The sequence below is a fragment of the Stylophora pistillata genome, chromosome 6, assembly GCF_964205215.1.
Source record: "Stylophora pistillata chromosome 6, jaStyPist1.2, whole genome shotgun sequence".
Lineage (NCBI taxonomy): Eukaryota > Metazoa > Cnidaria > Anthozoa > Scleractinia > Pocilloporidae > Stylophora > Stylophora pistillata.
The window spans coordinates 33,299,891-33,321,610 of record NC_142524.1 but is presented as its reverse complement, the minus strand read 5'-3'; the positions used below and the strand labels follow the sequence as shown (position 1 = coordinate 33,321,610).

The 21,720-nt window shown below is 38.5% G+C and overlaps 1 protein-coding gene and 1 pseudogene across 4 annotated transcripts in view; one reads left to right on the top strand and one right to left on the bottom strand.

The window, feature by feature from the left end:
* Nucleotides 1-49: 49 nt before the first annotated feature.
* LOC111324978 (selenoprotein N-like) lies at nt 50-12,101 on the top strand (annotated as a pseudogene). Of its 2 annotated transcripts, none has more exons than XR_016002375.1 (13): nt 50-519; nt 3,493-3,666; nt 4,673-4,835; nt 5,474-5,651; nt 6,335-6,486; nt 7,059-7,100; nt 7,884-7,934; nt 8,392-8,561; nt 9,367-9,472; nt 9,785-9,888; nt 10,692-10,759; nt 11,380-11,475; nt 11,978-12,101. The product of XR_016002375.1 is annotated as a selenoprotein N-like, transcript variant X1 (transcript). The 2 variants fall into 2 exon arrangements; XR_016002376.1 differs by having other exon boundaries at nt 10,692-10,779.
* The window catches only part of LOC111324980 (AP-5 complex subunit mu-1), a 17,372-nt gene continuing 7,577 nt past the window's right edge, over nt 11,926-21,720 (bottom strand). The window contains exons 6-15 of one of the 2 annotated variants that reach the window (XM_088762835.1): nt 21,123-21,257; nt 20,831-20,911; nt 20,026-20,040; nt 19,358-19,414; nt 16,718-16,975; nt 15,987-16,087; nt 15,620-15,708; nt 14,458-14,606; nt 13,552-13,648; nt 11,926-13,024 (exon numbers count right to left, since the gene is read on the bottom strand). In XM_088762835.1, the coding sequence (XP_088618961.1) occupies nt 12,933-13,024; nt 13,552-13,648; nt 14,458-14,606; nt 15,620-15,708; nt 15,987-16,087; nt 16,718-16,975; nt 19,358-19,414; nt 20,026-20,040; nt 20,831-20,911; nt 21,123-21,257 (1,074 nt within the window). In that variant the 3' untranslated portion in view covers nt 11,926-12,932. The remainder of the gene's footprint in view (nt 13,025-13,551; nt 13,649-14,457; nt 14,607-15,619; nt 15,709-15,986; nt 16,088-16,717; nt 16,976-19,357; nt 19,415-20,025; nt 20,041-20,830; nt 20,912-21,122; nt 21,258-21,720) is intronic. The other variant, XM_022928659.2, reaches the window with a different exon arrangement.

Here is a 21,720-nt window from a genome sequence, read left to right as displayed (position 1 = left end):
CCAATCAAAATGGGTGTATTATCATAAGAACAAAAAGCGCGCTGTTAAATTTAAAGGCAACAGCTGAACCAGACTTCAGCATTAACAGAGCAAAAGTATGTAGTTCCTTGAAATTCGAAACTGGTGTGGTCCTTCCATTACTTCCCTTCCATTGCCTTAAGTTGCAGCAATGGCGCTTGTTCTCAACAGAACACGAGAATGAGTGAAAACCGCGAATATGCAGCTACTGCTGCTGTGAAAAATCGCCCCAAAGATTTCACTTCCGGTTACAAAACGAAGATGACGATTGCTTTTACGACGCTTTTGGTCGCAGTAGTTGCTGTTTTTGTAGATCGCTTTGTCTTAATGCGAATTCAACGCCAGATTTTAAAAACAGCAGTTGATAGCGAAGCCGGCTTAAGATTTGATGTGGTTGATGAGAAAGTATTAAGTCTGTTTGTGACATTCGATGAAAACTTGGACGGGGTTCTGGATTTGTCGGAATTTATCCAAGTTGCGAACAAAATTTTGCATCGAAAAGTAAGTACTCTTGTTTTTATTTTGGGTAGAAACTCAAAGAGATTTGTTAGCGGATACAGGCAGAATGATCTTAATATTAAACAACAAATATATATGAAATACATATATATGAACTGCGGTTATGAAACGTATATGTGCACGATCCTTCGCAGTGAAGGTGATGGCCTGCTCCCAGTTGGCTTGTCAGCTCAATTGGTAGAGCGCTGCCCTAGTATCGCAGAGGTCAGTGGTTCGAATCCCGTACAGGCCTGAATTTTTTTTTTCAGGTCTGATTTTCACTATTGCTTAAATAGTGCTTTACTGCGAAGGATCGTGCACATATACGTTTCATAACCGCAGTTCATATAAATTATATGTATTTCATATATATTTGTTGTTTGATTTATCATCTACGGGTTTATGTCGAATTAATTTGATGGCCTGCTCCCAGTTGGCTTGTTAGCTCAATTGGTAGAGCGCTGCACTAGTATCGCAGAGGTCAGTGGTTCGAATCCCGTTCAGGCCTGAATTTTTTTCAGGTCTGATTTTCACTATTGCTTAAATAGTGCTTTACTGCGAAGGATCGTGCACATATACGATCTTAATATTGTGTGGGAACGCGAACACGAGGATCTTGCCGGCTGACTTAACAGGATGTTGTTGAGTTAGATAGCACGAGTAATCTCTCAGAGGGAATGAGTAATTTACAAGGAAATATAAAGCAACGGTTAATCCTAAGGATTAATTGAAGGGTGAAATGTTAGAAATACATGGGGAAGCTTTACAAAATCTTGAACTAACAAATGTGACAACATGATTTATACCTCAAACAACTACAACAATTAACATGCAGTGAAGTTCCTTGAATGTTGTAAACAGTTCCTTTTGCTTTGTCTGCTCAGTTATTTAGAGTGACAGCAATGCTGGTAATGTACCTAAAAGAACAAAAAAGTGATTAGAAAAGGCAAAGATGTGACACAATCAGCTATAGGCAGGAAAAACCCTAACAATCCTTGCACTCTCCACAACAGACCAAGTTGTTTGACAATAATGACTTGCTTTTATCACAATATCAATTGCAACTGTTGCTATTATAGAGGATCATTTTGGCTTAACACAAATACAACATGAATTCACAAGCAAAGAGTTGAGGGGTAAAGCCTGATATGGGTGTAAGGCATGGTGTTGTGGATGATTTAAGAAACAATTCTTAATATTGTATCATGTAATGAAAACTAATGGATGGTTTTGTTGATGTGTTGCAATTGGCTGAGGGTTGAAATCAGTTTGTGCAGCAAAAAGTAAGAATAAAGTTGAGAGTTTGAAATTTGTTTGAAGGAAGTTTGAAAATTTAATACAATGTACTCATATTGGGTCTATAGTTACATCTTGAAAAGCAAATAACACACAGAAGCATGTGAGAAATAGGTCATTAATTATACGTATATCATTATAAGAATTTACTCTATATCTGCATACTTAGTTTCAAGGGTGTATCATGGAATCTCAAAATAAGTGGAAGCACCTGCTGCTCTGATATTCTGTATTGTTACTTAAATGTAGCACCTGCCATGATATTTGTTAATGAGACAATCACAAAATTTAATGCACAGAGTATTATCATTCCTTTAGACATTTTGTGAAGGTTTTCCTAAGAGGTTATTTACATGTAGGTTGGCTGGAGAGGTTTGGAAGGAGAGTTGGTAGACATAAAGGGAGGGACTTGTGGTACTCTGGCCACGGTGAATTCAAATGACACTTAATTTATAAACTGAATAAAATTTATCAAATTCATAATGCAAATTAACTCCAGAATAATTTATTCCAGAGTATAGTTATAAAATATAAATATAAATAAGGAAACATATGTTTTGTGAGCTTGACTTAACTTTACTCTCTCCCTTTTATGCTGCAAAAGATAATAGCTGGTTTCCTTTTAGAAGGGAGACATGCCAATACTCCTTCAAACACTGGTGGGGGGGGGGGGGGAGATTTGAGGTTGAAGGGTCTGGGGAAGACCCCCTAACCCATCAGACTTGAGTTTGTTTTTTTTTTTTACAACTTGTCAGACACCAAAATTCTTGGAAACGCAGGGTTGCATGCCAGTACTACACTGTATGAAGAATGTAAGATTTGATTGTCTTGCAATGTTTCCTTGCTAATTTTGCCTATAGAGGTAAAGAAATGTGTGTTTTCTGAATCAAATTAATGGGACTCCTAATATCAAAACTAATCCTACAGTACCCATCCTTAGACAGTAGTTGCTTCATGCCTCTGAAATTAGTACGAGTCCCAGAATGGATAGGTTGGCCTCTACATTTTCTAAAGGCAGGGATCACCACTAGACCCTTATCAGTACCCCATACTGCTGTTATCTAAGGTGCTGACAAGGAGAATTTGTTTAACAATTTATGAGCTCCTTTGGTTGGTGATAATTTCCTTTATTCTCCTGCATGACCTTAATAATAGTAATTATATACTGTAATAGTAATAATTATAGTAATAATAGTAATAGTAATCAAAGTTTAATATCTTTACGTGGGGTATGGTTACCCATATTGCCCGAGCCAGAGGTTACTGTATAAAACACAAGACAACAACCCACCCATCCCACCCCAGGCGAGGACATCCATCACACAGTAATCTTGTGTGTGGGAAATTAATGTCTCCTACCCCTAACCCTGCAGGAGACGGGAGCTCCATTTATTCATCCCTATCCGAGAAGACTAGAATATCTAAACCATTTCTTGATGTTATAGAAAGGCAGAATATTCTTCTCAATTATTTTAAGACCTTGAGTGTTGGTCTGGCCGCGGCTCGAACCCTCGACCTCCCGCACATCAGTCCAGCGCTCCATCCATTAATTGAGCTATAACCGGGAGGTGGTTATAAAGGCGGTTTTTAATGTGTGATTCAGGGGTGATATTGTAAGCGGAAATTAGATGCTAGTCACTGTTAAGAGTCAAAGGGTTGAATTTGATGTTTTTAACACAGAAACCAGCTGTAGAAGAACCTCATCAAGAGAAGGTAGCTGACAGCAGTAGTGAGACTTCTGGACCAGATGTGACTTACATGGCTGCAACAGAACAGTTGACTGTAAAAAGTAATTTCACTTCTCTGGTGCTGACCTCAATGACCAAGTATTCTGATGATTCTTCAGGGTTTGATGTGAGTATTATTTGTAAAATTTTTATAATGACTTAAAAATACAGATTCCATGATCCAGTTAAGCAAGTCATGCAGGTACATGCTGTACATTATACAATTTACGACATGCTGATAAATTAGATTTTTTTTTTATTTTGAGTTTGCTGAAAAGTTTAAAAAACCATTTTGGAAATGTCAGTTTTACATTCAGCCATAAACATATTTATTATACAGACTGGGTAATAATTTTGACCTTTTGAATTTCTGTTTATGTCATATACTAATTGTACGATTGTTTAATGTGAATTATGCTAATTAATAAGTTAGACTATGAGCAGTCGGTTCTTTTTGGGGAAGTCATTAGTAAGAGCAAGTAAAAAAGAAATCAGACATTAGTGTACCATGCAGAACTCTAGGAGTGATTAGGCACACAAAAAATTGATGTAATGGTACAAAACATGAACCTCACTCCTAGAAGTTCACGCAGGGTACTTTAAGGTCAATTTTTTTTTTTTTCGTTGATGTTTTTTTTTTTACTTGCATGACAGACCTTGCAGAACAGGGGGGACTATATATATATATATCTTATTAACCGAGCGCGAGGGCCGTACTGGGAGAATATTGGCTCGAGGTCTTGACAGTACGGACTGAGCGCAGCGAGGTACGTACAAAAAAGACCGAGGGCCGATATTCTTCCATTACGGTCCCGAGCAAGCTTGGTTTATAAGAGATTTATTATACTACTGAAGTTCAAAGGGATACAAGTGTGGTATCATTCGGAACCATTTGGGACAATGCCCGGTCCAATACTTAGAGAATATTGGACCGGCAATAGAGCATTTTGATTGGTTGATTTTAGTTATTGGCCCTCTGACTGCCCGAGTCATGTAATAATTAAGAGTACTGTAGGTTATGCTTATCTTTAGTTGTTGAAACAAGGTATCTGACTCTGTGCTTGTAAGTTGCAACAAATTAATCTGTTGAACTGAGTCGTAAGTTATCAACTTGGGTAAATTTGTTTTCTTAGGGAAATGAACGTGAAATACAGGGACTAAAGTCATGGAACACTTCTGCAGTTCCCATAGCAACATATTCTGTAGATGAATTTAGAGCATTTTTACCTTACCCAGTCCTCAAACTGCCATTAGGCCAATCATGGTACATTGTGGAATCTAGAATGGATAAAAATGGTACCGTATGCCCATTTCTATTTTTAATTACCTTTTATTAATTATAAAATTGATAAATTGATCAGAAGTAGAAAATGATGGCGGTAGCTGTTACTGGTTGCATGGCTGAGAAGATAATATTGATTTATATGAAGTTTGACTCTGATAATAGAATGAAGCAGATTGATCTATTTTGTTCATTTGGAGTTGATATTATTCAGTAATAAAAGTGGCTGGGAAAACCTCCATTCAAATAAATAAAAAGATTTATTTTAATATTTTATCAATGTTATTTTTTTTAGGAAAGATAACCCCTAATTTCCTTGATTGTTCAAGATGTCACGTGAACTTTCAAAAATGATTTTCAGCAATACTGCTTGATATCAAAAACTTTTGTCCTGTGACTTATGATAAACTCTATTATTTTCAGCTAATCAAGGTATGATTCTGGGTCTCCAAATCAAAAGCAACTTTGAAAAATGCTGAGTTTGGGATCAGACATTAGTTAGGCAATCTGCCTCTTCTCTTTTTCTTTGTCCTCAATTCTAAATCCAGTGTCCCATGAAATATTGTCACAAATTGTAGCAAGTAAATCAAAACTTCATTATACCCTGCTGTGCAATTCTTATAGTCATAAAATGATATATTTAAATGCACAGGTCCAGGTTTGACCAGCAGTAGACATTACCCTACCCCTGTGAAAGGGAGACTGGCCATTTTGTACAAACTGCTGAGCATGTTCCATCCAAGGCCATTTCTATTGACCAGGTTTGGTCCACAAGGAACAGTTGCCTGTGTCCGAGCAGAGAGCAATGACTACTTGGATATTGTTTTCAGGTTTTCACTTTTTTTTTTTTTTCTTTTTTGTTGTTTATATGGAAAGTCCACTCTTCTGTCTGGGTTGAATTTCAAATAAATGGCCTTTGAAAATCAAAAAGCAATTTTTTCATACTCAATGGCCCTACACAACATCAAGAGCTTATCTCACAAAGTACTACTGAAGATATAGACAGGTTTTGAATTGATGCTATATTCTTGTTCAGCAGAGCTAGATTTGGGACCAAGAGATTTTGAACCACAAACTATTAAATGAAATACTCCTCTCAAGTTTCAATAAATTTTCCTTTTAGCAATCAACAGCACAATAAAAACAAGTGAAACGTGGCTTAAAATATTTCATTTAATTAAGTAGCCAATAATTTGATTGCTCTGGCTGGTAATTGAACAAGTCAAAAGTTGAATTTGTTACTTTAGTTAAGTCACTACAGAATTAAGGGTACAGGTGTCTATTAGGTTTTATAGCATGAGTAATCAAATGTATTGAATAATTCCTTCTGGATAAGACTGTTTTGAACTCTATGAAACAAGCTGAATGATTTGGGAAAACTGGCGGAGGTGTAGTAAAACTCATTTTACTTTAGGCCAGGCCAACTCGCAAAGGTGGCTAGAGGCAAACTTGGAATATTGGTTCATGTTTGTTACTAAATGCTTAAAGGGTATTTTTACTTTCCTTTTGCCAGGATACATGCCGAGTTTCAGCTGAATGAACCTCCTTTAATGCCATTCTGGTTCACTCCTTCGCAGTTCTTGGGTAATATTGTGATTAAAAGGGATGGGAGTCATGTGGAGTCTTTTCATGTGGCTGTACCTAATAATAGAAGTTTAAATGTGGGTGAGTACTTTTAGAGAAACGAAGGTTAATTGTAGTGTGCTCATGTTTTAACCCACAATAACATAATTTACACCTTTAAGTTAACAATCAAATAGAGTAGAAGATCCCCACACCAGTGGTGCGCAATGAAACAAGAATTCCTCTGGGCTGCATGGCTCCAAACTGGTACCTCTGACGCACTAGTTCAATATACAGCAGAGCCAGAGTTCTTCTTTGCAGGGTACGTCAAGCGAGGCTCGACTGTCGAGCCAAACTATGCAAAAACCAGGAGCGACGGAAACTTTGCCTCACTCTACAGTTTTATTTATGATTACTTCCCATCATGTACTGCCGGAATGAAAGATTTTCATCAAGAGGGAAAGCGCAAGGCCTAATAATTATTTGGTTAGGGAATTTTGCCACTAGTTTACACATCAAAATATCAGTTCCTTTTATTCTGAAGTGGATGTAGCTCATTTCTAATACAAGTAATAGTTCAAGTAAATTGTTCGCGCGGCATGTATTACTTTTAAGTTCTTTGCTACAAGAATTGTATAACTTTAAAAGTATGCTATATCTCTCGTGTAATTTAGATATGGAATGGCTTGTTTCCACTGTAGAAGAAGAAGACACAGGTATACCGAAATACTCCATAATATTACACATCATTGTAATCGACCATACCAGAGGCCAAAAACGAGAGTGCTTTTCGACTGCGCGCCGTATTTAAAGTCGTATGAGGACTTTCGATGCAGTGAAAAACGAAAATCGGAGTCGTGAGCGGACTCATAAGCTTGACCGGGAATTAGATTCGGACAAATAAGCGTGGTTTTATTTTCTTCATTCCGCTTACAACTCTGACGCTGATGATCCAAGGAAAAGTGTCAAAAAAGTTAGATTGTCCGAGTCGCTAGCAGAAGCAGAAGAACTGCTAACCAATCACAATCTTTATACCAGTTTTCGTATGCTTTTCAACTGGTTCTTGATGAAACCTTCCTTTGAAAATCTTGGACTGGCGCATGCACTTTAGAGCCTCGACACCAATAACCTCAACCCCAAATTTTCACCTTAGGCCTGACCTACGGAGCACTTGAATAGTCAAAACCATGTAATACGTATTCATTGAAACACACAAAATACATGTCCACCAGGAGCAAAGGGCATTTTCACTTGACAGAGGTAGTAAGTAAGTAAGTTAGTAAGTGAGATCCTTTTTTTTTTTAAACACGATGAGAGTGGAAGCATTACATGCCTTAGGGGTCGTTTGTAACTGGCTAGTACCAAAGTAGCCTACAAGTAAACGTGGATAAAATAAATCAAATGAACAGTCAGACTTAGAAGTAAATACATGGCAATGCAAAATGTACTTTCATCATTTTGTAGTTTCCTCGTAATGTTACTTTGTATTTTTTACATAGACACAAGTTACGAGAGTAGTGAGGGGCCTGGGGACATGGAAGTAGACATTGGTTAGTAGAACTTTTTATGGTATAAAAATTGTGCGAATAAATGAAAGGTTGACAAATATGACTCCAGATATGTTCTTCCAACTCTAGTAAGTCTAGGGCAATTTTCAATTTACTGTCAGAAATAATTCAAGATCGCAGTGATTTTGCAAAATGTCCGTGATGTCCGTGATCGACGCAGAAAACTTACATGACCCTCTTAATCACTGAGATGAAAGACCGATAAAAACAAATTTCGATTTGGTATCTTGCGTTTTCCCACACTTTATCTAGACAGTTCGTTTGTTTTCGCTCTGAAAGTTCATTGGCTGCTTGGGTTAATTTTTTTTCATTCTGATTGGCAATTGTTGTTTTACCGCTCTCAATTGAAATTATTATACTCTCTCTTAGTAGAGATTCACAACTTCTATGTATATATGTTTTTCTATATTCTGTCAATGATAACAAACTTTTCCCTCAGGGTTTCTACCCCAAATGGAGCTAAACAGTGTCATGCCTTCGATTCTGCCTGGTAATCAAGAAACTGTTGATGAGGCAAAATCCACCAACAAAACTATCAAATGGGACAAAGAGATTTCATTTGAGGAGGCTTACAAAGCGCTTGAAAATGCGTTCTACTCCTTTAAAGAGGTAAAATGTACAAACTCGCCTGATAAGAGTTTAGTTACTGGTTCATTAAAATTGACAAATAATCAATTACGTAACTTAGTAAATAAATAAGTGAATAAATACGTCATGAATTTTCAGAAAGTGCTTGAAGAGTCTTCAAATGATAAGGTTTAAAGAAGAGACAATCTGTTTTAAAGTACGAAACAAACAACCTGTCTGATGCGCGGGAAAATCCAAGTTCGCAAGTCGCGATTGGTTTTAGTTTTGAGTCTGATTGGATAAGAAAGTGGTGCGAGTTTTCTGAACCAATCACACAGCGAGGAAAACTCGCGCCACTTTCTCAACCAGATTCAAAACTAAACCAATCGCGACTTGATAACTCGCATTTTCCCGCGCATTAGGCAAATTGGTTGTTTTTACTACGAGTTTTCGTTGGCTCTTTGAGATAAATTCCTTAGTGCAGATAGATCTTTGTGAACACCATGATTCCGGTTTTGTGACGCTTTATCGATAAAACGCTCTTACTAGCTCTTAGCTTTGTTGATGGGTTTAAGGACAAAAGCTGGCGCTAACGGACCACTGGGCTTCCAAGATTAAACAAGATGATTTGGTTTTATTAACTGAGTTGATATTGCGAAGTCGTTCTGACGAAGGGCTAACGCTCGAAACGTCAGAAACTCTTTCCGGTGGCTACACTACACTATCAACTCAGTTGATAAACCAAATTACCTTGCTACACTCCCCCACCGACGCAGCACTGCAGTTTCTTTAGGAACTTACCCCCTCTTTCAAGATTTAAAGCTGATCTCCTCGATCTACATTCCAGGTTCCCTACGTGCCCTTTGAAGATGCACTCAGCAAGGCGAGAGAAGAAAATAAATTGGTTCATCATATTCTGCTGTGGGGAGCCTTAGACGACCAATCATGCTGAGGTATAATCTTTAATCTTGTCCAATTTTTATTTTTTACCAAGGCGTTTTATTATAGTTATAACTATAGGTACCTTTAGGTGAAGGCTTTTTACTGGCGTGCTGTCACACGGTCACTTTCTTTCCTGGCGTTTTGCGGGTCTCACAGTCGCTGGTTAAATTGTCCTTCATTTCGATTGGCCGATTGTGATTTCTTTATTTTTGGTTATGCGTCATCCCCTCCCCCTAGAAAAAGTGCAGTGATTTGAGTGAATTGGCTCACGTTCATCAAATTGTAGTGCGACCTTAGGCGATTAATTTGCCTTGCATTTACAGGTTCGGGGCGGACTCTCCGAGAAGGTCCGTTGGAGAGCCCGCCCGTGGTCCACATGTTGAAGAAGAAATTCATCAGCAGCTGGACACTTGTTAAAGAGCTAAAGGTTTGTAACCAACAATGTATAATGTTCCTAGAATGTGCACTGCTGTTCACTTGACTGATTGTTCGCTGTTTCGTCTTTCCGTCTGTTCATTGGTTGTTTTTTGTTGTTTCTTCCCTCTTTCCCTCCTTCTTCGTTCGCTCGTTTGCTCTTTGGCGCGTTCGCTTTCTGCTCGTTGGCCCGTTTGCATGTTTGCTCGTTCGTTTGTGCATTTGTTTCCTCCTTCCTCCTTAATTTACTCGCTCGTTCTTTCGTTCGTTCGCTTGCGAGCTCATTCGTTCGTAAGTTCGTTCTCTCCTTCCTTCCTCACTGGTTTGTTCTTTCGTTCGTTCCCTCCTTCCTTCCTCGCTCTCTCGTTAGTTCGTTCGATCCAATTCTTACATGCTCGCTCACTCATTCATTCCTTCGTTCGTTCCCTCCTTCCTCCTTTTCTATTTCCTTCCATTCCCTTCCTAATTCGGCCACTGTTATTGGTTTCCCTGATTTCGACAATCTTTTGCTCGTCCATTCGCTTTTTGTATCGATCAGTAAATGTTTTGTCCCTTCGAACGCTTTTTATTCTTAAACTCGTCCTTTCATTTCTCTTTGCTTTCCTACGAGGTTTGTTGTTTGTCGGTTCTTTGATTCGTCCAGTGTGTTATTCGTTCGTCCAGTCGTTTTTGGTAGTTTAAGCCAATTTTTTTTATTTTTCACCCAAATGTTTTCAGTTTACAATTTATTTTAAACTTCTGTTCAATAAATAAACTTCTTTTTTATTATCATTTCTATACGGAAATTCTAAGATTCTTTACTCGCTATATTCACAGGATATAGCGGCAAATGGTACCAATCTGGAGGTGACTAAAGCAGCTCAGGCACATTTGGATATTTACAAGTACGTTGGAGCGGTTCTCAGTACATATATTAGTCAACCCACGAGTCTTAAAGAACATCTTAAGTTCATAGCCATCGAATCACGTCCGTTGTTATATATTGGGGCAATTCTATTCACGACAGAACGAAGAACTTTCACAGATACTGTACAATACTCCCCTGAGCATAATACTTACTTTGGAAATTACCTGCGTGCATCCATAACTCCGTATAAGCACGTAATTCTTAACTATTATTTTTTGTTAGATTCGCCGACAGGCAGAGACACCGCAAAAACTTGCGCCAATTACTGCGGGCGCAGTAAACACACCAATCCCGCGAAGCCGGGGCCTTAAGTCCAGAAAGTGAACCTTGCGGTTCGCCTCCGCTTCATCCAATAAGTAAAAAAAAAAAAGAAAACAATTACTGGGATACTAGCCATCTCTACTCGAAAACGAGGAATCACTTTCAGATTAAGACTACGGGAGGGTCGGGGGTAAGTCTCTCAGGTTACTCTTCCCTCTAGGTATTTATGACGTTCTTGTTCCCCGAGTAGGAAATGTATTCTGGGGGATCTCACGCGCCATTAGGGTAGATAAAAACCAGACATGCACGAAAGTTTCTTACGGAATTGTTTTGCAGGTTTCCTGTCATGTCAGTAGTCTCTCTTCCAAACGGAACTGTATTGTCAAAAATGAATGCGAATGATTTGATGGAGAGCCAATTAAACGAAGAAATGTAAGATAACTGAATTTTTGTTTGATTCATTACTTTGCCCCCCCCCCCCTCCCCCCGAGAAACTCACAAGTGTAATTTTCGTCTAAATTCACCATATTGAATATTAAAGCGATCCTCGCGTTGATGCACACAACTTAGGCAGCAGTGAAAATAAGGCTTGAAAAAACAAAACTTAGGCCTGCATCTCGCAGAGGTCTCGCAGAGGTCATGGGTTCAAATCCCGTACAGGCCTGAATTCTTTTAAGGCCTAATTTTCGCTAATGCTTCAGTAGTGTTCATTACTGCGAAGATCGCTTTCCTATTCATTTCTTAAACCGCAGTTCACATATATGATTTTCATATATTCACAGTCATTTACACCATATTGCACCCCTTTTCATGGACGGTCCAACAGCGACGCAGAGACGTGCACTGAGTCCTTTTTTAAGACAGACCGAAAGAGAGCCAGAATTATTCTAAGAACTAGAAGTCCTTGACTTTCATTTTATTGTTGTTTCCTCAGACTTCGTCCAGGATTTGATGATCTACTGTCATATATTTACTACCAGTTTCTAGAAAAAGGTGTCACTGAAGGCAGGACATTCAACTAACGTTATAGTCTTCAATTTTAACATTAAAAAAAATAAGACAAGTAAACGACTGATAATAGAAAAAGCTCCATCAATTCATGTAAGCAAATCTTCTCCGCATATTTTGATACGTGTTTTTCATACAATATCTCAATAGCAGGATTCAGGATTCGTTCATTGTACAGCTGGGATGTTCTCTATCGAATCAACTCTGTCTATTCAGAGGTTTCAGTAATTTTTTCCATGAGCAGCCGCTGACTGTGTAATAGGCAACTTCGCTCCCAGGGTCGCTCACCTTCCCGCCCTCTCTCGCTCTAGGGGGCGGGAAGGTGAGAGACCTGGGAACAAGGTTGTGCAATAGGCGGCCTTGTCCGTAAGAGGGCCGAAAGGCGAAATCCAAACACGAGAGACTGGGAGCGAAACAGACAGCAGTCAACCGCTGGTCACCAGTTCTTATCGAAACCCCTGCTACTTGGTGTCTGTCTCTTCCAGTCAACTATTGATTATTCAGTTTTATATTTTATATTTATTTAACAATTCTTTAAAAATACTTCAGAGGACCAAACTTCCTCTCGCGATCAAGCCAAATATTAGTAGTGTTGTTACAACTATTATCAATATTGATGTTGTTATCATTGTTGTTCATTCATGCTAACTCTAAATGACAACGGCTTTTCCAAACGCGAAACTTCGTGTGGAAGTTGTTTGATGCAGTGAGAAACTTGAATGAAACGAACACGATTCGTTTTGTAGTTTCGATTGTCGTCGTGTTACAGTTTTATACTACAGTTTCAAAAACCTTCATCAACATATTTGTATTTAGGGAGTTTATACATGTAGTAGAAGTATGAAATAATTATTACAAAAATTTTGTAAAAAAATGCCTCATCACTGTAACTCTGCATTTGGAAGAGGGTTTGCGAACAAGGCGTCTCCATTTGTGTTCCATATCTTGTAGTCCGCCGATAAGAACTCGTATGCTACAAAAAAAAAGGGAGAGTACCCACAACGAGGAAATTAACGAGTGATACATGTTCAGTAAATGGCTTGATACAGTGAGCTGTAAACTGGGTCGTGTTCCCGAAATCGAGGCACATTGGCAAACTTGCGAAATGTGCTGAACGATTAAGTTTTTTTTTTCCCGTGAATGCTACTTCTCCATCCCAATCGCAAATCCTTAAACGATTATGAGGAAACACTCAAAGAATAGAAAAGCCAAACAAAACAAGTGAAACCCAATAGAAAACTTTGTTCACATGATTTCATTCATTTCACCTGGAAATCCGCGGAAAGTTTACCAGTTATCCTCAAGGGTATGTACTCGCCCGAATTTTCTGACCCGAATACACATACAGTGCGTGGGCCACCGAGTGTCCACAGCCCTATTCTCATGACTTTACAATTTTATTCAGGGGGGTGATAATGTTTGGAAATATTATATGCTAATCGCTTTCAGAATTTCAAGGGGTTTCCTCTTGCCACCATGAAAGCAAACAATGTTACTTACAGATGTTCAATTTGAATTTCCCTCCGGGATAAACAACCAGAGACCTGGGATCTATGGCACATCCTGAAAGCGTGAAGTCTTGTATCTTGAAATAAACCTATTGGGCAAGTTTAGCAAGGAGACATGAATGGCTTTCTGCTTAATGTGTCGGATAAATAGTACGATAACCACAACAATAATAATAATAATAGTAATAATAATAATAATAATAACAATAATAATAAAAGTCTTTATTAAGCCCTCTAAACAACAAACGTGTTTAGTTACAATGATATGAACTCAGCAAGTATAAAACTAATTAACTACTATTAAATTACTAACTAACTAACAAGAGAACAAACATCTATTAACAAAAGTCCTCTTGAAACGTTCAGTTCTGACAAGCGGGAGAATATAATTATGGCGCCTCTTACGTAGCGTGACCATTGGTCGCTCTGGTGGCAAAAGGTCATCTAAAGCTGTTGTAAAATCGCTGTCGGTGATCTTGGCCCACAACTTCTTATCTTTTAGAGTAATAATATTTTCAATCGAAAAAAGTTCTTTGCAGTAACCGAGCTTACAAGCTCTCAAACGATCGCAAACGATCGTTCAGAAGACTTAGTGATTAATGAAGGCGTCACCACAGAATCCCGAAAAGAACCTTCATGGCATGCGCACCAAAATAAACCTTGGCAGAACACCTTCGAAATAATAACTATTCCTCTCGTAACTTTTAGGCTGGGAAAACACAGGTGACAGAATTTAACTTGTTAAGGAATTGGCACAAGCTTTTCTTTAAGCACCTCTATCTGGTATGATAATCATACACTTTTTCCCAAAAGTCATCTCTTCCAAGAAAGCCTATGGGAGATTTTTTTAATCCAGCTACCATTTATGATAGTAAAAGAGATCTTTAGTTCGACCCACCTGCGCATACGAGTTGATCCCAGTACAGAAGGGATCCTCTACAAGGGTAGGTTGCTGACCGTCTGCCGTCGCCTGATGTTGCCTCTTCTCACCAAAAAATATAGTAGCACTCAGAGAGACTTCAAGGGATTTGGAAGGAAACTTCTGACCTAAAAAGACGATGGTGGAAGGCGCTAAAGTCTGCATCGCAATGTTCGCGTTCGACACCACCCACGAGCCTGTAAGCAGGCTCTCATTAGCGCTACGCCATGAGCGATAAAGCCTGTGAGAACTGGCAAGCGAGTTGCGTACGAGAGGTCCGTGGGGATCTGATTTCGCGTAAAACCCTCGCAGACATCTCACGCGCCTGCACGTTCGCCAGCTTTAACCCTTTACACTCTAACATCAGTATGTATATTCTCCATACTGTTCTTTATACATTTCCTAAGGTGCTGATACGGAGAATGAATTAAACAGTCCAGAGCTTCGTTTCCTTTATTCTCATGACCTTAATGCTTGATTTAGAGATGATAATGTAGGGAGAAATTAGATGCCAGTCACTCTTAGAGGTCAAACGAGTTCAAACCGCAGGCGACAGAGCTAAATAACGTATACGCATGCGCTGGGTTTTGTCGCGGAAACACGGATTTTGAGTCGTTCGCATGGTTGATTTCCTATTCTGTTGTTTCGAGGCGTCGTTTTCCTTGCCGCTTTTCTTTGACAGAACAACCTCCAAAAATTTGGTACACCCCCTGAAAATTTTCAAAAACTAATTTTCTCCTTTAAACCTTTGGAAATAGGAAAGTGCCCTCAATGAAAACAGAGTTCCTCGGTTTTCGCTAAATTTTAGACCAAGGACATTTGAGCCCGCGTTGTTGACCGCATACCCGCTGACGTAGCATTTCATTATTCAGCTCTGTCCTCGCAGGCTTCGCCACTTATGCCGCGGCGCTAATGAGAGCCCGCGCGCCTGCTACAACAGCGGCTGCACGAGACAGGATAAGCTACGGTAGCCGGGGGGGGGGGGGGAGGGACAGCCTCGCTTGCAGTCTTTTTCCCCTCCAAATAAGGGAAATTTCTTTTATTTGGGGAAATCACTGGTGGTATAGTCTCAGCGACACTTTGCGCATAAAACACAACCAGTAAGTAAATACAAAAATTATTATCAAATAAATGCACTAACCTACATCCCACACAAGGCGTCTTTTATCAGGGGAAAGCAAAATGTTGCCTGCTGATGGACCTGCAGAATCCAATCTTACAACAGGACCTCTAAATGACACAGAAGGCACTTACAGTAAATTATACAACAAGCCTAGTATGGCACTAGGAACTGAGGAAAGGGGCATATTGAGAAAATCGGAGTGGGGTGAAAGGCATCCTTCTGGAAACCCTTACACTATTTCGGGAAAAAAAAATCATTTTGAGTAACCACCCTCCTCAATTCAATGTCAAAAAAGTTTTTGCCTTCTTAAAAGAAAAGCAAGACCTTTCTAAGTATTATCTTTCTAAGTCATCAGGGAGCAGAACTGAGGCAGAGAGTAACTAACCTGTGAAAGAAGGGAAGATGAACTTCACAATAATCAAATGAATTCTTGACTTTGTTGCTGAGTCTCAACTGGACTGAGATCTGCACAGAATTTGCATCACCCTAAAGCAAGATCATTGCAGAATTTGTGTTCAACACATGCCAGTTCCACATCAAAGTCAAAAATACAATAACTGTCTGATACATCTACTGCTTCAAGCATACATTGGCTATTATCAGCTCACATCCTATACAAGTCAGATTCATTGTAAATGGTGCTAACATAGAAAAAAAAAACATGAAAAATTGTTAAAATCTTACTGTTACAACAAGGATAAACCTACTGTTATATACAAATTTATTTCCTTCCAGCACAGTTAAACAGCTCATGTACCATAACAGGGGTTTCATTAAGAGCCGGGCACCAGCCAAATTGACCAGTTGTAAGGACGGTTTTGCCCACCTGGTTCAAAAAGTTTTGCCCGCCTGTGAAAACCAGTTGCCCTCCTGCTGAAAAAATTAATGAAACCCCTGCATAATGGCTGACCCATTGGAAACTCTTCAATGGCATAATGTAATCATATAAAAAAACTAGGCTAGGCTACTCTCAGTTAGTGGAAAGTAGCAAAGAAGCAGGCGCATAAGTGAGGGGGGGGGGGGGGCGAAGGAGGGCATTTGTTACTCATCTCCTCTTTCACTTGTCTCCTGTACATGTGGCTGAGAGCCTGTACAACACGAGACTGTACACCATACCTGCATCTGGTATATCCCTTGAACTGGAAGGCCATGAGGAGTCTTAGCAGAGTAGTGACACAGAGGAAATGATTCTGTCGGAGGCCTGAATCTCACTTTCCTACCAACCAACTCAGGCCCTTTGAGCATCTGGGATGGTTGGAAGGAGGGGATCTGGACATGAGTATCTCCCTCAAGCACACAGGGGTGGACCACAAGAAAATCCAGAGTGGAGGAGGTGATGTTCAGTGTGATTTCTGGGATCCCCTCCAGGTCCGCCTGGTAAGAAAGAATCATCAAACAATGGCCTTAACATAGGCTTTAAAACACTTTGCCCAAAGAAGTAAAAGTTTATTCATCAATTAGACACTGAGTGCAGTTGTTGGCTGCATGGTCACATGGTCACATGGTCACTTTAAGGTTGAATTCTCATCTTTATTGAGCAATAATAATACAATTAAGCAATCATTCTTGAACTTTCTCTTAGGCGATCACACACTGAAATTAAATAATCAAACGCAGTCTATATTACTTACTAATATGTAAGGAAGGTTAAAGCACTTATAACAAAGACAACATTTTGATTCACTACCTAATTACAATGTTAAGTATCAATGCCTCTTACAAAAGTCTCGCTACGTATCATCCAGTCATGGATGTGTACATGTCTGGAACACAAACACAAACACACACACACACACACACACTTACATATATGCATACTTTATTTAAGGTATCAAAGAATATCCAACACAAATAGTACCCTAAAAAGGAAGTTTCTCAAACACAACTGGGAGCCATGCCAAGCCAACCATGCAACCCGACCTTGAAACGCCATGTGACCTGGAGACCCCCCACATACTTGAACCCATTCTCCCAGCTGCGTGTGAGAAAAACGTTTTCCACTTCTTTCGTCCCTCAGCCAGTGGAAAACCACACTTAAGTGGTTAACCCTAGTATGTAAATAAACTTCCAAAGAAATAAAATTTAAAAATGTCTGCTTATAACAAAATCTAAGATGGATAAAAACCTAAAAAATGAGCATGTATAATTTAAGAGCTGTTTTGAAACGTGTTAAGTTACCTATCTCAACAACATTGGCGAGCAGGTCATTCCATTCACGAATGATTTTAACAAAAAAAGAGCATTTATAACAATTACATTTTGCCAATAGACAATATTCGTATTCCCTGACGGTCCTGGGACAAGTAAGCACTTGCGCGTGAATGCGAGGCTAATGCGGGGAAAAGTTGCTGCAAAGAACAAGAGAGTTGTGGCCAGTTTGGCAGAAATGGAAGTAAATTTTTAAAACTGGAAGGTTCCAGAGCTTAAAAAATACCTGCAGGCTAGAGGAATATCTGTCTCCAACTAAAAGAAGGAAGAATTAGTTGAACTGATGAAAAAAGCTCACCAACTCACTGTCGAATTTACAGTCGACGTTGACCGTGAGTCCATAAGTGATGTTGTGTATGCGAAGTTGGTTACAAGAGATGGTTCAATCCCAAATCCAGAAATCCAGATGGTTTCTAACCTTCGATTGGTCAGGCTTAGTTGTCTTCTGAATTCTGTTTGTCGTGGAAGCATTCTTCAAACGTTTCGTCTCCGGATCCTGGCATTGTTTCCCTTTTTTTCGTTGGAGATGTTTAGGAAAATGAAATATCGTAGGAACAGGGTTTGCCTTGGTTGGCCCTAACCCTCCTAAAAAGAGTTCAGAGCATATACAAGTATGCCTTGTGACATTTAGGCTTTCCATCTGGCATGCTGCGATCCACCTTCGACATCTTTCCTGTTCACTTATCCCAGTAGCGTACTGTTTTTTTTTCGTCATTTGTTGGCAACAGTGGAAAGTAACATTTGCAACTTTGGGGTATTTAATTGGTTTCTTTTCTTAGCCTTGCTGTTGGTAGAGTTGTAGGCATAACAATGATGTTTCGGCATTTTTACGCGAAATCGAACAAATCACTACATAAAGACTAGAATTCTTTTCAACTTTTCCCCTCATCAGCCTCGCATTCATGCTCAGGGCCTACTCGTTCCAGGACCATAGGGGAATACGAATGTTGTCTATTTAACCTGCAGTTTGTAATTGTGCTTGGACCTAGTACATTTTAAAGCAAACTCAAAAAAATCACAAAAATGAAGGCCATTCAGCCCCAATACATATAATTATCTTTAGTTATCAACTAAGCGCAAGGGCCGTACTGGGAGAATATCAGCGCGAGGTCTTGACAGTACAGACCGAGCTATGCTCGGTCCGTACAAAAAAGACCGAGGGCCGATATTCTTCCAGTACAGTCCCGAGCAAGCTTGGTTAATAAGAGATTTATTACACGACTGAAGTTCAAAGGGACACAAGTGCAGTATCATTCGGGACCATTTGGGACAGTGCCCGGTCCAATACTGAGAGAATATTGACCGGCAATAGAGCATTTTGATTGGTTGATTTTAGTTATTGGCCCTCTGACTTCCCGAGTCGTGTAATAAAAGTTTATAGCATTCTACCTAAGAAAAATATAGCCTTCTATCAGTCAACTTCGACCAATGTAACATTTCACAATGATCACAACTTACATAAAAAGTTATGAGCTAAGACTGTTTAGCTAATGCTGTAGTCTCTTCCATAAATTATCCAAAATGAATAACCACAACCTTTTTACATACCCTGCACAAAATGATCCCAAACAGTTGCTGCTCAACTTGGACCTGTTTTTTCACATGCTGACAGGAGACAAAAATAGCAACAAATTTAAAGTATTTTGCAACTATCAAGTTGATCGGCAGCTTCTATTCACCATTACTTCCCCGAGTTGGAGAATTTAATTCTGGCAGAGGATACTGCTACAAGGCTAAATAAAATCTGAAAAGACCAAATATGGTTCCCTGGGGCATTATTGACTTCCTTGCTTGGCAACTATCCTTTCTGGCTCTCTTTCCGACTGAAAATATCCCCAAAATAATTGCATGCAATCTCATTCAAACCATTTAAGACTGCCATCAAACTTTAATATCTAGTATAAATTATACATCTATCCCATCTGCAGTGTGCTTCTCTAAATAATTATTATATACACTCATCATTTGTAACCCTTTCCATATAATTATAGGCTCTATCAAATATCAAAATTTGGATATTTGTGACCACGGAGAACTTTTCAGCAAATATTGAAATCGACCCTCTCTGACTAAAAACTGGATTAGATATATATGGGAACATAAAAAAACATTCTTTCAACCCTTTATGGTAATTCCTGAGAGTGATTATATTCATTTATTTATTTAAGAAGAAAATTAATATTAAATAATTACAAAAAACTGAAAAAAATACCCACCTGAATGTAGCAAAGCTAATTGAGTTGGGTGGTTGCAGACAATATTAAAATAAATTATATCAAGGAGGTTGGAAATAAAAATTACAAGGACATTACTAACAATATTGTTAATTTAGAAAAGTGAAATTGATTCAAACAAGTATATGACTACAATTAACAACGAAGCAAATAGAGTAAATTAAACCACAATTCCTCTATTTGCTCTGACGAAGGGCTAACGCTCAAAACGTCAGCTTTTGTAATCGTTACCGTGGCCAATTTACCATTTCAACTTTGTTGATATATCCAAATTAAAATTAAAGTATGAATAGTTTACAGTCTACAGGTTATTAATGTAAATAAAATATAGAAGGTGCTATTTTAGTTCCATAAGTCCAGTAGTCATTTTAGCAACAATTACTTTCTTAGAGTCATAATTATCATGTTCATTGTTGAGTAATTTTAACAAAAGTGTATGGACTTTTTTTGCTATTAAAAGACCTTTTAGGCAAGGAGCGCAAGCTACATGGAAGATTATTCCATACTTTAGGACCAAGTCTTGAAAATGAAGAGTGATTAATTATTTTTTAGCATCCAGTTTCTCCATACTGTACCACTACTGAATCAAACACTCAAGTCATGAGAATTAAGGAAATAATCATCATCTTGCACTCTTAATTGTTAGGAAAACTATCCTGGTCAGTAACATAGGAAAAAAAAAAAATGAGGATCAGAAGGAGGAATGACAAACTGATGTTCAGCCCAATAGCGTTAAATATTAAATTCTTGATGAAGTCATATTATTCATTGTCAAATTGTTACACACCTGAACAGCTCTGATCTCTTCTTTAACAGTAAAGACAAGTTGTTGTTTTCCTTTGTACTGAACAGGCTTCCAAGCAGGTTGCTAACATTTACAACAAAAAAGAAAGTCACCAGGCATCATAATGTTCAGAACAATAACGGAAAAAACAAGTCACAACTTTTTAGTCCACACAATGCGTTAAAGGCACCTTTCATGAACTGTTTGTATTCAATGAAAATTGTGTAACAATTAAGAATTTAAATAGACAATTCACGAAAGTTTATCTTAAATAAAAATAATTACAACCACAAACCTTGCTTTTTAGGGGCACAGTCACATCTTTTAAGTTGACAAGTGACTGTATTGTGGCCAAATTGGTATCCACTGGAGTGCCAAAGGGAGCAGCCACACAGAGGAACTTGTACAGCTCATTCATTTTAGACTGTAACTAAATTAAGTATGAAATCGATCTTTATTAGCCCTCTCAGAATCAATGGCAGTGCATTAGAGTCAATTTTTAGTGTGCTAAAACACACAAGTGGTGGAAATCTATCTGCCATTGCCTACTCACCTGCTTTAGGCAGGTTGATAATAATAATATAGATCGATCTATATCATATTATATTATATTATATTATATTATATTAAATCGATCTATATTAAATCTAAAAATTATTTGAAGGCCGCAACAGTTAACTACATGTAGAGGCCAGTAGTCATGAGAACACTCCACAGTGACTAAATGTTAAAAAATTTGTAAGCATTAACTTTTAAGATGGAAACGAACTTTCCCACTTCAATTAGTTTAAAGGCACTCTACCCAAATAACCTCAAACAAGTAATTTATGTCCGCCTTAACATGTTTCAAAACCCTTCATGGTAAACCAGTTGGATGTTAAAAAGTTTGGTAG